Here is an 18,278-nt window from a genome sequence, read left to right as displayed (position 1 = left end):
CAGTGCACGCAATAAACCTAAGTAGTTGTTGCGTAGGCACTAATACGGTAAGTCTAGAGAATTCAAAATAAATAGACTAGCACCGTAAAGCAATTGCTCTCAAGGAATGCATAAATTAAAATTATGCTCAATCCTAAGTTACCTGGCGGATCCGTAAAGAACAAGGGTGAACAAGAGAGTTGAAATTGCATCATCAAGGGGAATGTGGCAAAAACGTCTAAAGTAAATGAGTAAAGGCATGGTGAAACCCTACCTAGATGACTGGAGATCCCACGATCTAGGTTCAAAGGGCAACTGAAGCTATATCCTGACTCGACAGTAACACTGTAAGAGACTTTTATCTCTTACCCATTCCTAGGATGAAAACAGTGTTGCCTGCATTGAGAGGCTAAGCATTAAGCTTTTAATGAATCCGAAAACTTAGAACTTGATTCTAACGTGAGGTATAGCAGGATACCTTATTACGGATAACCTATATGTGTGTGAATTGATGCCGGTTCCGTGGGAAGGTCGTCTAGGCCGACTTCTCTAAAGCACACATGAATTCGGGATTGTTCAGGGCCGAAATGAACACAACCGAGAACCTAAGTAGGTAAGGGATTAGCTGTGTGATAGCTATTCAGGTTTACAATTTCCAGAACTCAGTTCAAGACGATAAGTTCACTGCCGTCCTTGTAGTTATTCACTAGGAAAGGTTCAAAGTCGAAAGACTACCTTCTTCCGATGCAGCGAAGTTCCGCATATGAGCTCTTTTAGTGTCACTATGTCAGTATAGTATGTTTGTATATAGTAAACCTCGAATTTTCATTCATGTGGGGGATTGTTGGAATCGGAACCATTTTTGGCTCGACTCGACTCGTCAAACTCAAAAACGGAACATGTCATCGCGTTCGTCTCGTCGAGCTCTTCAAGTTAGAGCCAAGAATCACTCGAATCCGATTCCGGATGAATGAGAAATTCAAGTTTAAAGTTTGGACGAAGATCGGTCAAATTAGGGACTAAAGCGCCAAACTGGACGAGTCAGATTGGGGGGCTTTTGAGCGAAAGGGAAGCGTTCAGATCTGGACGGTGGGCGTTCCCTCCTCGGAATTGCTTCAGATCAAACGGTTGTGCGCAAATGCTTTCGGGACAGTGTCGGGACGCAGCCACACGCGTTGGATCAGCGAGATCCAACGGTAGGCGTTAACCCCGTGTCGGGTACAAGGTGGGCTACGCCAAATCTGCAATCTAACGGTCAGATTTCACATCTGTGGGCACACTTCGGTATTGATCGGATGGAGGGCGTTCTCCCCGAGTTTTCTAGCGCGATCCGACGGTCCATATTACAACCGACTCAAGATTTCAGTTATCTTTCAGTTTAGTCCACAAAATGAAGTGATATGTCCCTTCAACCCAACTGACAATATGCACCCATTCAACTCCTATATAAACAACCCAAAACCATTCTAATTCTCATCAATTCATTCTCTTCTCTTCTTCTCTTCTCTTCTAACAATTAGAAGTTCTGGTTTGCCTAGAATATCTAATTAGGAAGTATTTCTAGAAGTTCTAGTTTGACTAGAATATCTAGAAAAGGAAGAAAGAAGTTTTGAGTGAAGTGATAATCATAGGTCGTCTAGAACATCAATTCAATTCACTTTCTTCTTCTCTTCCCTTCTAACAATTAGAAGTTCTGGTTTGCCTAGAATATCTAATTAGGAAGTATTTCTAGAAGTTCTGGTTAGACTAGAATATCTAGAAAAAGGAAGGAAGAAGTTTCAAGTGATATTTGAATTTCCGAAGCATATAGAAGATCATCCGCATTAGTCCAAGAGCTCATAATACTTACAAAGGTTCGTCCGCTTTCAGAATAAAGAAGTACCATCTTAAAACTCTGAAAGGAAAGTCGTTGTATCCCGAAGGCATACACCCTAACGTTTGGTACTGTTACGGGGGTGTAAAATGTCTTAAGGAAAGAGAATTTATTCTTGCCTCGACTACACTAACACCTATCTCGGTTAGTCCGAAAGAAGGAATATTGATAAATCATTATTCCTTAATAGTTTATCTCTCTATAAGTTAGAGAAAGGAAACTCTGTCTAAATCAAGCCAAGACAGAGAGAAATCGACTTATCGATTGATAACCAGAGGAACAACATCTATGTGGTGGAGGTGCTGCTCTTGAAAGTGCAATTCTTAATCCCACATTGAAAGTGCAGGAGTTCCAGGTAAGCTTTGCTGTCTAATCTATTTCACTTCTACGATCTCAAAGGGGTCGGTCATTTATAACTTTTTTGATGTTTTTGTTGCTGAATAGGCCAATGAGAAGGGTTTGTCACTTGATTCTGAGAGTGATCACCAAAAAGTACAGTTGTCTTCCCCAAGGGAAACCCGCTGCCCAGTATCAAGGCATTGACATTCTATCGATTGAGAACATTCACTATCGACGTCCATTATGCTGAATTTAGTGAGTTGCAAGCACCAACAAAGATCATAACGTACACAGTAACTGATTTGCAGACTGTTATACATGTCAAATGTGGTATATAAATGTATTTTTGTTAACATAATTCATGATATTTGATCCAAGCCGATTCGAGACCTTGCTCGAACTCTCATTGCGTATGAAACCTACCATGACCTACTAGTTTATCTATATTTGTGAAGAGTTAAATAACTAAGTTTGTTTTCCTAAAATTGTTACTCAATTAACAATTATTGATCTATTGAAAAGTTAGTGACATTCTCATGTAGTCATTAGTTAATTAATTTTGTTTGAGATATCGTGTTTAGTCGATGTTGATCTTGTTTAACTTGAGTTATCTTGTTTGGGTTGAACTTTTTCTGATTTTAAATCTCGGGAAAAACAGTAAAAGTCGCAAAATATTGTAGTCGACTTTTAATGTTTTTCCCGATTTCTTTTTCTAAGAAATCAATTTGTAACGGCCTAAAACTACAAAAACCGTTACAATTGCACTTTTGTAACGGCTCACGTTCGTTACAATAGTATTAGCAACAAGGCTTTTTTAACGGCCTTACTAGGTATTTGTAACGGCTTTTCCGTTTTGGTAACGGCTTAAAGCCGTTACAAATACTCCGTATTTTTGTAGTGTTCATTGTTCCCAAATATCAACTTCTCATATACTTTACTATTTCTTGATTTCAACTACTTTTGTTCAATAGATTTTCTTGTTTTGAAGTCTCGATATCCTTTCTATTGATCTTGAGTCATCACTCACATACACTAATTCCCTATGTGGAGTCTTGTTCTTTTGATTGGTTGTTTTCAAATTAGCGCGTAATTTTATTTATTTGTGTTGTAAAAGTATTCATTAGATAATACCTTTGTACATGTATTTAGAATTTACAATACCAGATGCAATACAAAGATATGGTATTTTAAGAACTATCCATATATCTATTCCGCAGAATGAGTTTCAATTTTGGGAAGATTGACGAAAGTGAACACATTCGCCCTCTTTTGGCTATTCAGATCATACTCGAATGCCTTCGCATCATGGAATTTGGTGATGAAGTGAGTAGTTCGAGTTTCTTGATCTATTAATGTTTTGCAAGCTTCTATTTTTGCTGTTAATTTATTTTTCTTTAGACATGCTTAAAATCCAAGTTTGCAACATGGCTTCTCTGCGTCTTATAGAAACGTGATTCAGGCACATAAGCATAGGAGTGGACAACGAATCAGAGCTATACCTTGGGCGTTATTAGTTGTCATTTCAGAGGTCGAAGGGATGCTAAAGATCTGATCCATTTCTTTATAGATTACACATAAATTTTAAAACACATAATAACAAAATCTTCCGAAAATTTTAATCAAGAAAAATTTCAGCTCTCTTAATTGATCGTTCCCGTTGCAAGAATATTAACTCAGATTAAAAAGAAGTACTTAACGCAAATAATAAGTCACTAAAAGTCAAAGTTTAACTCGTCTCGCTAATTATTCACGTCCTACGATTTCTAACTTTAAAGAGAAAAATTTAGGTGGCTAAATAGAACAATTCTTTAAAATACTATTTCAATTTAAAATTTATGGAATATCTATTGTAGTGGTCAAAAATCGTGTTGGGCCCACTCCGTCTAAAGGTCGCCTAGACCGAGCCTACTTCGAACAAATATCACTTGGGCCCGACCCACTTGCCTACTAGTTGGACACTCTCCAACGTGGAATTCGGCCAACTAAAGGTCCAAACGGCTCTAAGCCCTTGTGAACGTCCATCTAGACGAACAATAACCTATTAAAAGCAACAATACTCCAAGCACCCCTTGGTCGCCCTCAACCGAGTCTGCCGGTTACCGAGTCAACCTCAACTCCGGAGACCTCGCCACGTATTCATTTGACGAAGTCCCTCTAAAACCCCACGTCGCCTTAAGTACCGTTAGGCGATCTCAGACTACGAAGAGCCTAAAGTCGAGGCGGCGTAATCATACGATCGAGTTACTCCAGGTGACAGATCGACGGCCAAGAACGAGTCTCCCTTAGGGTTTGGGGTTACCCTCGACCCCAATTATCTCGGATCTAACAGACTCCACGAGTCCATCAGTCGCCTATAAATAGAAGGAGACTCAGACTCCAAAGGCATCGAATACCGACTAGAAAACAACAGAACATTCTTCTCTCTCTCTCTCTCTCTCACATTCAGTACCTTCTGATCAGTGCTCTAGACGACAAAATCAAGATTTGATTTGTTGGAATAAGAGGTACAAGAAAGAAAGACATCTACACAAAATCAAGGTTTGATTTTCTTTTTTTCTTTTCTGTAATATAGTTTTATGTTAAATCTTTCTTCCTCTAGCGTCTTTATCTTCTTCACATGATTTTTCTATGAAAAGGTGTTAGAATTGGGTTTGAAGTCAACTTCGATGAAGTAATTTGGGCGCTGAGGGATCTTAATTTTATATTTTATTGCAATTCATGTAGTGCATCACTTGCTTCATTTTTCTTTAACTATAAACAAGAACTATCAGTGAATAAAAAAGTATAATTTTAAAAACAAATTGACCTGCAAGGTTGTATGATAAGTAATAATCTTCAGGATTTAGCAACCTACCAGCCAATTGACTTACCTATTTGTCAACAAATTGACTTAATCGAGACCACCACTTTAAAACCTAAAATAGCACACTAACAAAAGAAAACATGTTTAAAACACAAACTAAAACAGATCTAAAAACAAATTCCTCGGGACATAGATCTTAAGTGAAGGAGATTTTTGAAACAAACTTTGGAAGCCAATTAGGTAAAATATTTCAAATATCTTCATTTGATTGATTTAATTTGAGTTATTTAATTCTTAATAGGGGTACCCCTTATTAACTGAACCTGTTAGGTTTAGATTAGTTTCTAGACATGTGGTTCACACAATCGTTAGACACCAGCCAATAAGGGGTGTTTTGTGTAAGTAGAGAAAGGAGAAGAAAAAGGAGGAGTAGGAGAAGATTAAGAAGAAAAAAGAGAAGAAAAGAATTAGCATGGGAGGTGGAGGGAGAAGAAAAAAATAGAGAGATCGGTAGGAGAAAGAAGAAGAAATGAGACAATCATCACGAATGTTTTAATCTAATGTGAGGGAAACGCTTAAGGAATTTCCCGATGCAATTTTATTTTTTGTTGAACATCAAAATATTACCAAGTTTGATTATGTTTGTCCTAATCCATTCTATTTTCATCAAAATCCATATTTATTCTTGAATCACGTAAAAGAGATGATGTGTTTGTTTGCTCTGGATTCGATCTTTTTGAGAAGTGGAGTATTACCCCTTTTTTTGTTGTCATAGCGAGTTGTCTGTTGGCCGACGTCGAGTACCGTTTGACTGTTATAAATTAACTATTGGGATAAGGTTACGTGTATACTACAACCATCTATACATGTTGTCTTGTAATTGTTTCGAGTGTATGCGCATATTATCACTCAGAATAGGTAAGATATTACCATGCTACGTAACGAGTGAGACGCTTATCTTCTGATGTGAGCTTACTAAGTACTTGATCCTCGTAATCGTGAAAATATTTGATACATGGAGAATCCTGTCTCTTGCGATTATCCCACGTGAAGTACGAAAATTCGGATTCGTCGAGATTTTGACGCGTAAAGATTTTGACATGTGGAGAGGGTAATATAAGGAGTCCCCTTTAATGCATGGGTTTTAGCCTCAAAGTGAACTAGGTTAGTCTGACTCAAATATCTAACCAAGAATTTCGAGTGGGACCTGAAGCTTCACGTAGTTCAATTTGCAGTCAACTGGCCTAAGACGATATTTGGCCAAGACAAACATCTAATGCTCTTGGTATATTTTAGAATAGTAGGAGACAAACAAAAACAATATTTCTCCTAAGTTAGAGTTATGCCGTGCTTGGTTTCTCACACAAATTACTCTCCTCTTACTGTCTGATATCCGCTTTGGATTTGGATACATCATAGTTGTTGAGGTTTATTGAAATTTAGATTTGAATACACACCATATTCGATATCTTCCCCATTATTTATTTAAATGTTTATTGTTCGTAGTACGAATTAGATTTTGGTATAAGTTTCGATACATATTTTCCCTCCTAAAATAAAGATTAATTACAACTAGGATCTTATAGAGGTATGAGTTCTACAATGTCTACATGTAAATTTGATTGTACTTGTTATGAGATCATCAACTCATTTGCAATAAAAAAAAAAAAAAAAAAAAGAATCATCAAGTCAATATATAATACATATGTTTTCATAGCGAAATAGTTCCCTTTGATGTTTTTCTTCCATTGTATGTTCAATCTGTTTCATAGTTTTGCATTGTTTTAGAAATTTGTTCCTCTTGTTTGAAATTCACTGTTTTTTTTTTTTGGAATGTATGAGTTCAGATTCTTACAAGGAGGAAATGGTCGTCGTCAAATTTGATCTGCAGAGTTTCATTTTATTATTGCAAAAGATGAGGTCAGAGATCCGATTCCAAAATATCTACAATGAGTAAACAGCACGGCGATCGAACAAAAAACCAGCATCATGATATATTTTGCATTCTTCCTCGTTTCTACAATGAAATCTACGCAACTTGTTACACTGTGGACAAGTAAGAAACTCGTCTCGATGTGTAACTCGCTCGAACCTTTTAGAGGGATGGGCTCGTTTGTAATACTAAAGGAGTGGTGTCCTTTCAAGCGGAACCTTATCACTCTTAATCGTTACCCAAATATTCTTTATCAAATTCTTGCTTTGGTTTCTTTCAACATGTTTTTCGAATTTAGCTGGTTTAATCTTATCTGCTCATGTTGAGATACGTGATGCATAAAACGGATTGAGAAGGCGAAGATCTGGCGATCAAGACTAATCCAAGATATTAGAAGATATTGAAGATATCATTTCTTATATCAGTATATCTCTTGTAACTATGAAATGGAAATTTAATAAAAAAAAACTATGTAATGGAAATAATAGATGTATATTATCTAGTTTCCTATTTTAGTTAGGAGAAACTAGGAAACCCTAAACCCTAATTTACTCTATAAACAAGAGATGGGTTCTAGGAGTTTAAGCATTCGATAACTATTCAATTATTGTAACGAATCACCACAATTGTGAGGAATAAAGTATGTAACCGTTGTGGTTTTATCCAACGATGTAGGTCGTGAATATGAACCCCGTTAAATACAGTGTTTTTTATTTATGTCCATCACATAATCGTAATTCTAACATGGTATCCGACTGAACCCATTTTGGTTTGGTACTAATTTCATCTAGTATTAGTTTTGTGAAGATTATATTTGCCTATTTTGGGTTGTCATCAACCGAGCAGGGTCAGAGAAGATTGTGTTATAATGTGGTCAAAGCAAGCCACATCATGTTCATCTATTTCCGATTATAATATAATCGTGAAATTATATGGTATCAGAGCAGGTAGTCTAATCCTGATTTAAGCTTCTACAATTTTTCGACGATTTTTTTCGTTGTGATTAAATAATCGGTAAATCACTTCGTCGATAATTTTTTTTTTTTTATTTCCAAGTTAATCTTGTGATTTTTTTCATTCTACAATCGTGAGTACCGTATGACTGAGATTACAAGTTTGATTCAAAACGGATATTCTCCTTTTTTTTCTGTTACAGAATCTCAAAGAAGTTTACTTCAACATGAATATTTATCTACAGTATTTTGATCTCCGAATTTTCTACCATATTTTGATCTTTCCCCTTCAAGTTAAACACTTCATATCTTTTCTGCTCCAACTTGCGAGGGGCGGTGGGTGTTGAGATACGTGATACATTAGACGGATCGAGAAGGCAAAAATCCGTCGATCAAGACTAATCTGGGATATTCGAAGATATTGAAGATATAATTTCTTATATCAGGTTATCCCTTGTAACTATGTAATGGAAATAATAGATAAATATTATCTAGTTTTCTAGTTTAGTTAGGACAAACTAGGAAACCTTAATTGACTCTATAAATAAGACATGAGTTCTAGGAGTTTAAGCATTCAATTACTATTCAATTATTGTAACGAATCACCACAATAGTGAGGAATAAATTATGAAGCCGGTGTGGCTTTCTCCGAGGATGTAGGTCGTGAATATCCGACAGAACCTCGTTAAATATGATGTCTTTACTTTATGTTCATATGTCTGATTTATAACATAATCGTGATTTTAATATGGTGAGCAATGAAGACAAGAAATAAATAGCACCATATTAAACGAGATACGTGATACATGAGACGGATCTTCGCCTTCTTGATTCGTCTCATGTATCACGTATCTTTACAGCTCAACATCCATGAATCCAAAAAAAAAGTCACATTAAGGTATTGTTTGTTTTTTAAACGTCTAAAATTTATCTGAATATGATTCATATTTATGTATATTTTATATGAAATGATGCATATGATTTTCTGAACAAAGTCGATGTATAATTTTATATTTTAACAACATCATAACTTAAAGCAATGTTTCCTATCAAATCCAGACATATTATATAGTTGCAACATTTACAAAGACTATGTTTGAGATCTTACTCAGTTAACACAGTAGATAAAAAGAATACGCAGGCTTATGTTCCTTGTATGAAATTTATTTCTATCAATAATAAACCGTACGATGTTTTCCCTTTATCTAAACATAAACGATTACCTTTTCCGACTAGCACTTCTGTTACTTCTAGATGTACTTGGTTATTTCTTCTCCTGAATAAATCCTATACAACCAAGTACGTCACTAATTCCGATACATTCATCTTGAAGCCGCACATCGGGTCCTTCGTTATCTCAAAGGTTCTATTAATCATGGCATATTCCTTTCTGCGAACAGCTGCCTCCACGTCACTGGCTATTGTGACTCTGACTGGGCGGGTTGTCCCACGACTCGACGCTCCATTACAGGATACTTTACTATGCTAGGGACAAGCCCTTTGTCATGAAAGTCAAAGAAATAACCCACGGTTGCAAAGTCATCAGTTGAAGTTGAATATCGAGCTCTCGCTAATCTTACTTGTGAACTTCAATGGATTAAGTCCCTTCTTATGGATTTCTTCAGCTTGCAAACAAAATAGTGATAGAATCAATCTTTCTTTTGATGTTCAACTCTTTTGGAGAAGAAACACTTTTGAATGCCATGATACTTTATTGGCTTAGTTGTTTCCTTCTTCACCGTTGACATGGTTGTGTTTCATGGTACTTCCCTCATGTGTGTTGTAAGAGATTTTGTGAACCCCTATTCCTTTGGAAGAGATTTAAGTACCAAATAAACCAAGAATGATTCCATAACCTCAACAAATGTTGAGCAAAAGTTCTCAGATTTCCATAATGTGCTCAAGCAAGCCTTAGTATGGTAAAAATTCATCTGGAGAAAATCTTCATTACGGTGTTGGATTATATTTTATTTGAGCGAAAAAATTGTTCCTCAACTACTTAAGAAAGACTTTTACGTGAGGACAATCAGGTATGGAACTCCGAATACTCTTGTTCACGCGAGACTTAATGAGCATCTAACTTAGGCGAGTAGATCCCTAACACTGCTCATAGTCCAACCTTTCTTGGGGTGTACTTTATTTCTTGGCGACATGTGGTATATCCGCATGAAATGCCAAATTCAAATCCATACACCTTGGTGTAAAGAGTATATTTTTTTTATTTTTTTTTAATCAGAGAAATTATGGACGAATTCAAAGCTATGAAACATATACCTTTATTCTAAATCAACCAACGTCAATTTAGTAGTAAATTCTAACCTTCCTGTGGGTAGAGGCTACAACCGCATAAGAATTTACTATACTGTTGATGAGACATGAAAATGTCTCATTTGAACCTCTTAACTCGGGTTAGTTAGTCCAGTTCGAGCGGTTACTCTGATTATTTGTTTGATTTTCTTTCTCAGGTCTCATTTACGGAGTTCGATGCGGAAACATCGTGATAAAGACATATTTGAGGGGCATTTTGGTCATTTTAATGACAAGGGTATTCTGGTCAATATTAGTGCTCATTTGAAAAGTAGAGTGAAAGATGAGTTCATAGGTGAAAACAGATGTCAAATCGGAGTCCGGATGAGGAAACTATAGTGGGTCAAAGATTGAGTCAAAAGCAAGGTCAACATTGATCCTTAATAACACGTGGCACTGATCTAGCAGGAGGATGTGGTGTAATCTGGCGGCTCAAGGCTATGTTCAGTACACTTGTGGGCACACTATCGGGGTACTTTTGGGATCCAGTTCAAGATGTATCCACGGGACTTTAAGATTTCCACTACAGTGCGCGGAGAAGTAAGATACTTCGGTGCTCCCCGCGAGATCCAACGGTCCATGTAGCTTACGTGCATGCATATCCATCCGAATTTTAAATGTTGCACCGTTCCAACTTATGACGGGAAGCACCTCATCAAAGCCGGATCAGCCCACACGTGAATATGGTACAGTCTTTCCTCTTTATCCCTTACCTATTCAAACTATATTTTTGGAAAATGTCAACATACCATTAGAAAAAGAGAGATTAAGCTTCTCTTTAGGAAACAGAGAGAGCTGGATTGAACAAAGAGAGAAATAGAATTTTCTGAAAATGGGAATGAGAAGATTCATAGAAAGAGAGAAAAGGAAAGTCTGATTTTTAAGGAGAGATTGAAGAGGATGATAGAAAGAAATATTTTTTTCTTTCTCTGTGATGGAAAGTTTAAAGAAAGAGAGAGATTTTATTTTCTCTTTTCTTTTTAGATATGTATTAGAAAACAGAGATGGTATTCTTTCTCTATTAAATGAACCATTAGAAGACAAAGAGAAATCTTAGCTGGAGACTTTATTTGATTGAAGGAGTGGGAATTTTCTTTCTCTATTAACAGTAGAGATTATTTCTGAGAGATTTGAGAAGAGATTTTCTACCTCTTAAAACCAGAAACAGAGAGATTCGAATTGGCTGGAGATTGGATATTTTATGGAGAAGATTGGTGGAGCTGTGATTGAGAAGGATTTTCTCCTTATAGAAACAGTTAGAGAGAGAAAGGACTGTTGCTGGATTTCTTCTTCTTCTTCTTCTTTTTCTATATATAACAGATTACAGGGGCCTTAGAAGGGCATCTCGGTTGGGGAGGTCGAATTCTCTCCTTTAGCTCAACTAACAGAAACATTAGAGAGAGAGAAAGAAGGTTCATCATTATACCATTTATCTTTTCTTCTTCTTCTTCTTCTGTTGTTAATCTTTTAGTGAGAGAAGGAATTATCAATAAAGAAAGAGAGAAAGAATTGTAAAGAGGGAGTTGTAACAGAAAGTTGAATAAGAAATTGTGTTTGATATTTATAGTTTTCTTTTACTTCTTCATTATTTTCTCTGATCCTTTCGGATATAGTAGAGAGAGAAAGAGAGAGTGATTTAAGAAGAAAGAAACAGAAGAAGAAAACAGTGGAGATTTCAGAAAGTAGAGAGAGAAAAAAAGAGTTGGAGAAGACAAGAAAACAGTGGGGAAATAATTTTCTCACCAGGAAATCGTTTCCGGGAAGACGAGAAAATTATTTTCCCTAAGGGTCTGTTTGGCAGAATTTTGGGAAAAACAGAAGGAAATCATTTCCCTAAGGCCCTGTTTGGTTTGGAAATAGCGAAAAAGTTAAGTTTTCTTCCATTCTCTTTTATTATTCATATTTATTTAAATCTCGATCATGATTAGCTAAGACTCTCCATCTAGGGTTTTACGATGAAATCCATTTTTGATCTTTTAGAGATATAATTTTTATTGATTAACTCTTGATTAATGCTTCATAGTTTAATTCGTTTTAGTTTGATAAATAGATTTTCTTTTCACTATTTATACTTTTCGATTTGATGCATCGTGCTTATGTTAAATCATTTGACGGTTCATACTTATTAATTGATAAATAGTAGTTTAGAGATTTATTTATTTAAAATAAAATGATTACATTGTTATGTTTTATTCGGTTTTAACGAAAGCATCTCCCGGAATTAGGATAGTTCATTATCCGAAATTCTGAGTTATAAAAAAAGAAGAGAATTAACCATTTTAAGTATTTGTTTCTAAAGGTAATTTTATGTGGTGGATTCTAAAATCCTAGGTTTCTCCCCCCATTTGAGCTCATTTTTATTTCCGTTATTTCATTTAAATATTTTATCACCAAAACAAATTTTCAAAAAAACAAAAACCGTCTTACTTCCAAGTCTTAGAATAGGTTTCACTTAGTCTCTGAGGAACGAACCGGTCTTACCGGAATTTATTACAACTTGACACCCGTGCACTTGCGGGTGTAGACCTATTTAGGAAACTTTCTAGGCCCATCAAGTTTTTGGCGCCGCTGCCGGGGACTATGTTTTAAATTTATTCTAATTTTGGAAAGTTTTTATTTTTGGTAAGTTTTGAATTTTGGATACTTTGACTTGCTTCTCTGTTTTTGGTGTGCAGAACACTAAGGAGCTGAAGAGAAGGCGCAACAAGGAGGAGGACCTCAAAAGAAGAAATTTACTGTTTTTATTTTTTTGTATTTATTTTGGTGAGGAGAGACTTAGACTTTTTAGTACTTTCTTTTGTTTTGACCCTAAATTGGAGGGCTTTTATAAATTGTAACCGAAAATCCAACGAAGCCTCGGGTTCGAACACTTGAGGGAAGAGTGGCCCGGTCGTCTACAAAGGTCATCGCCCGTCTTGAACGGGAGGTAATTTCTCTGACCACCCACGAATCCCCTGTTAGTGGGTACTTTTCATAAGATCTTCGTAGTGCTTCCTCGGATTTCGTGTTAAAAAAAAAAAAAAAATGGACCAATAGAAAGGAATCAAGTGTAGTTTTTGCAAGTGTCAATTCCCATCTTGTGATCGTGCCTGACCATCATGGCGCATTTTTCTAATGGTTGGACGTACCCTGTTGATGATGATGACCTTGATCTAAAGGGACCCGTCATCAACCGAACTAATATAACCTTAAGAGAATACCAACAGTTGCGTAAAGACTGGCTTAACCAACGTGGTACGACTCTAAGAGATTATCAACGACTTAACGAGGGAAATAGGCTAGTTGAGCCTAACCGAACTGGTATGACCCTAGGAGAGTACCAACAGATGTGTAGAGACGAGCCTAACCGACCGGGTATGACATTTGGGGATTATCAACGAATGTCTAGAAACGAGCCTATTAGTGAGTGGAGTAGACCAGAACCTGATCGATCTCGTATGACATTAGGAGAACACCGACAAATGTATAGAGATGGTCAAAATAGTGATGGATATGGTCCGACATCAAATATATATGAGAGACCTTATAGTCCACACTATTCTGAGACCAATGACTTTAGAGGCAGGTATGATCCTAATATGTACGGTGGGAGTTTTTATCAAGAGTCTTCTTTTAATTACACTAGTGAGCCTTACTATGAGGAGACTCTTGAAGATAGATCTCGATCAGAGTCCGAGAGTCGTCTTATTGAGATGATGTCACAATTTGAGACTCAAACAAAGCAGGAGATCGAGTCCTTGACTCAACAGGTAAAAATGCTTAAGTCACAGTTGTTCGCCGACGAGGAAGGGGTTTCACCACCCCAAACTCAGGAAGGTACTAGGTACGATGACGAGGTTAATACGTCTAACCCTAGTACTAAGTTAAATGTCGATGAATTTACTGATAATATCCTAGAGCCTGGAAGGTCTGATGACCTTGTTGTCTTGCTTCCTCCACCTATGTCGCCTCACCATGATAGGGCTACAGTAGACGTTGATATCCAGGATGATGGCTCTATGAGCAAGTTTGGGAATGACACTATTCTGAACTTTCCGACATTTGACACTTGTAAGGAGTCAGTCTTAGATGAAATCTTAGGAAGGCATGACACTATAAATGAATGCGAGGCCGCAGATGTCTTTGAGGACATTAATTACGATAGAGACATGTTGGATAGTTTGTCAGACTGTTTACCTAAGGAAACCATGGACCTTGACGTGGTCCCCGAGCATATTGCCTTACCCTTAGAGTCTAGTTTGACCTTTCACATGGTCTCAGACTCGGTTGTTGATCCCTTTTGGGACACTTCAGATGTCTCCTCGAGAACGTCTATGGAAATAGTGGATATTCTATCCACTAAACTTGCAGATGACTTTCTGCCTTCGACGGATATATTGGCCCTTCATAGTTATGTCGATCCTTTTGATGACTTTCTAGTCATTGGTCCAAGTATTTATAGTTACTTAGTGAACTGTGCATCCACTAAGTTTGGGGATTGCCCCTCTTCTTTGATAGTCTCACATGCACTCTCTGCAATTCACAAAAATGTGAGACTATCGTTTACTGAAAAATTTGTGTTTTGGGTGGACCCACAGATGTATCGAGTATTGGTTTACAGTTAATCACATATCTGTAATCCAGTAGGTTAATACTTTTTATTTTTTCGAATCATCTGTTTCGTCTGGCTGAAGACGTTAAACTTAGCGCTTTCTGGGAGGCAACCCATGCAGAGGACGCTGAACCGGGTAATATCTCTCCCTTCACCCTGTTATTTTTGCATAGTCTTCAGAACATTGAGGACAATGTTTGGTTTAAGTTTGGGGATAGGGGAATGAATTTTTTGCTAAGTCCTTATTTCAAAAATTCAAAAGGGTTCAAAATTTTTCAAAATTTTAAATTTTTGGATTGAAAATGCTAGTCTAGTTATTTTTGCTTGTTAATAGTTATAGAGTCTAGTTGGTTGTATCACACTTTTGCTAAAGGTTTTTCCACGAATTTCGAGTCTTGAGGTTGTCTGTGCACTAGCCATGTGAGTGTTAGATAGGTGAAGAGTTGACTTTTCTGAGAGAACTTAATCGATCATTAGTGGAGACTTAACCTATGTGAGATTCTGAGCCTTTTTTGTTGTTTTGAGTGATCTCTTCTGAGCTAATTCTGAGTAGAATGAAGAGCTACTCAACCTCGCAATATTGAAAGAAGAACTCATTTGATCTCTTGAGTTCAAATTTTACAACCACTAGGGATGTCATCAGGAAGTAAACCTTTCTCTTGTAGTCTGAGAAACTTGAAAACAGTGTCAACTAGAAGAAGATAGAAATCCATTTGTTAGAACCCTGGGAATGAGGCATGAAGCAAAATGGAGAGAATTATACCCCAAGGAAAGTGTTAAGAAAGTATGTTGTGTATTTTGAGTTTTATTACCAGAAGCGTATTGAAAAAAAAAAAGAGGAAAAAAAAAAAAAAAAAAAAAAAAGAAAAAAAAGAAATAGAAAAAAAAAGAAAAAAAAAAAAGTGTTTGTTTAGTTTAAGTGTCCCTTGAATTAGTTCTTGAAGATTTGAAGACGTCGAGTTCTCAGGAGTTCTAGTCATATCGTCATTAGTGTCTATCGACCTCTAGGAAGCATTGTTAGATAGTTGATCAGGTGAGAAGAGTTGGTTAACTTCCCCATTCCGTATTAGTGGTTGTTGCCTTCTTTGAGATCAGTCGTTTACCAAAAATTTAGTCCGTTTTTGTAATGTGTTGAGTTTTTCTTCATGCTCATACTCGCACATTGAGTGAAACATTTCTGAGTGACTTTAATTTTTGAGTGTATGACCGTGAGGCAGCAGTCGAGGCGAAATGTATTGAGAAGGTAATCGAGGTCTTGTCTGTTTGGAACCGAAATGATACTCATATTGGCTGGTCATGTGCACTTTAGGTCTTGATTGCTAGTGAAGGGATTTTTAGCCTTTGTATGGTTTGGTCAACTTTGATCTCATTTTTATTAACTTTCGAAAACTTACCGGATAAACATTTTTAGTCCATACCATATTTAGACCCTTCTGCATTTTTGAAATTTTTGAATTTTGTGGGTATATTCACTGCAAACCCTCACGAGACAAAACTCGTCCTCTAGGGTAACCTAGAGGTTTAACGGCTTGTTGCACGGGCTAAGTGCAATCGTGATTCCCTACGAAAGTGGTGAAATGGGTTTCGGTTTATTTTTCTATTTTTGCTCGAGGACTAGCAAAATCTAAGTTTGGGGATGTTTGATGAGACATGAAAATGTCTCATTTGAACCTCTTAACTCGGGTTAGTTAGTCCAGTTCGAGCGGTTACTCTGATTATTTGTTTGATTTTCTTTCTCAGGTCTCATTTACGGAGTTCGATGCGGAAACATCGTGATAAAGACATATTTGAGGGGCATTTTGGTCATTTTAATGACAAGGGTATTCTGGTCAATATTAGTGCTCATGTGAAAAGTAGAGTGAAAGATGAGTTCATAGGTGAAAACGGAGGTCAAATCGGAGTCCGGATGAGCAAAATAAAACGGGTCAAAGTTTGGGTCAAAAGCAAATCTTTCAGCAACACGTGGCGAGTTCAGGAACAGAAGATGTGAATTTCGGTACACATGCGGTACAATTGTGGGACAGGAGGGTCACAATCGGGACTTAGCTTAGCCTTTGCTATGGTGTAACACGGGACAAGCTATTAACGTAAGCCGGTAGGATTTGGCAGACAAGGCATGGCATAAGGAATCAGACGGCTGTCCCTGCTTAATTAAAAGTACGTTGACCAAGTAATCCCTAGTGTAGAGAATCCCCTAAGATCTCGACCAGCCTGTCCTATGTGATGCAATCACACGTGGGTGTTATCTTTTTGGTAAAACAGAGAAGATATATAGCCAATTAACTTTTGGCATCTCACAACCAATTCAAATCAATTAACTTTTGGCATCTCACAACCAATTCAAATTAATTAACTTTTGGCAACTCCTACCCCTAAAAGGAATGAGGCAGCTGGAGTTTTCTTTCAACATTAAAAAGATGGAAACAGAGAGATGGTAGAGGTTTTGGTAAGAAGATAATCTCTTGTGAAAACGAAAGATTGACAGGATGAAGAGGAGATTAAAGGAGGATATTTTCCATCATTGCTTAAGAACAGAATCATGGAGATATTTTTTACAGAAGAACTGTATTAATAAGACTAGTGAAAATAAAATATTAAATCCGTGAAAGCATAAAAAATTCACATCTAATATTTTATTCTCCTATCCTATTTCAATATAACTTTATAAAATAATTACCTCCATGTGGGGCAAAGTAATTATTTATAAAAATTACATCGCAATTGGAAGTGTCATTAACTTAATGCGACGAATAAGTAAAATTTATTATCGCACATCTACATGTTTTAAGATGTTGTGGCTACTCCAAAAACATGCAATGTCCAAAATAAATGACAATGTTTCCATATTCATGAACAATTCATCGCGCAGTTTAGCATACCTTAGTATCATGTCTTCAACCAAATATATGACATGTGAACTTACCATCCATAAATAATTTCACATAATTATGTCATAATTATGTTCATGTAGTTTAGCATTCAGATTTATATTTTCATGTTTACATAATAAATAGCTAGACAATGGATAATGAATATAATTATCATAACCTATCATATTTAAATGACCATAGATTATATGCATTGATAATACATTATATTCATCATACATGACTTTCTTGTAACCTTTAAGGTTCATGCAAATCACAAATCACAAATCACCATCATATAATTGACATAGTTCATGAAGAAATTCCATAGACTGATTCCTAAAGAAACAATTACTTCAAATAATTAAATCATGTTTCCCCATATGGAACAATTAGGGTAGCACTGTCAATGATAAATATAATAAGATTGAAGTGCAATTAATTTCAAGTGATCTACTTCCCTAAATTGTCTCTTTTAGAAAATCTACTTCCCTAAATTGTCTCTTTTAGAAACACACCAAAAGCAAATTTCAATAAACGATTAATGGTTTTAGGAATTTTCTTGGAAGATCCCAACATATCAAGATCTAGTTAATATTCGCATTGTAGATATCCCAAAATATCTCAACCATA

At 36.4% G+C, this 18,278-nt stretch overlaps 1 protein-coding gene across 3 annotated transcripts in view; it reads left to right on the top strand.

Moving 5' to 3' along the window:
- The first annotated feature begins 12,070 nt into the window (after positions 1-12,070).
- The window catches only part of LOC147563867 (uncharacterized), a 41,193-nt gene continuing 34,985 nt past the window's right edge, over positions 12,071-18,278 (top strand). The window contains exons 1-2 of one of the 3 annotated variants that reach the window (XM_086641540.1): positions 12,071-13,529; positions 13,584-16,606. In XM_086641540.1, coding sequence (XP_086497666.1) covers positions 13,286-13,529; positions 13,584-14,791 — 1,452 coding nt within the window. In that variant the 5' untranslated portion in view covers positions 12,071-13,285 and the 3' untranslated portion in view covers positions 14,792-16,606. Of the gene's footprint in view, positions 16,607-18,278 lie in introns of all 3 variants that reach the window. The other 2 variants (XM_086641524.1, XM_086641532.1) reach the window with 2 other exon arrangements.

Source organism: Eschscholzia californica, unplaced genomic scaffold, assembly GCF_041429995.1.
Source record: "Eschscholzia californica isolate CP2 unplaced genomic scaffold, dmEscCali1.0.p SCAF_1, whole genome shotgun sequence".
Classification (NCBI taxonomy): domain Eukaryota; kingdom Viridiplantae; phylum Streptophyta; class Magnoliopsida; order Ranunculales; family Papaveraceae; genus Eschscholzia; species Eschscholzia californica.
This window is presented reverse-complemented; position numbering and strand designations above follow the sequence as displayed.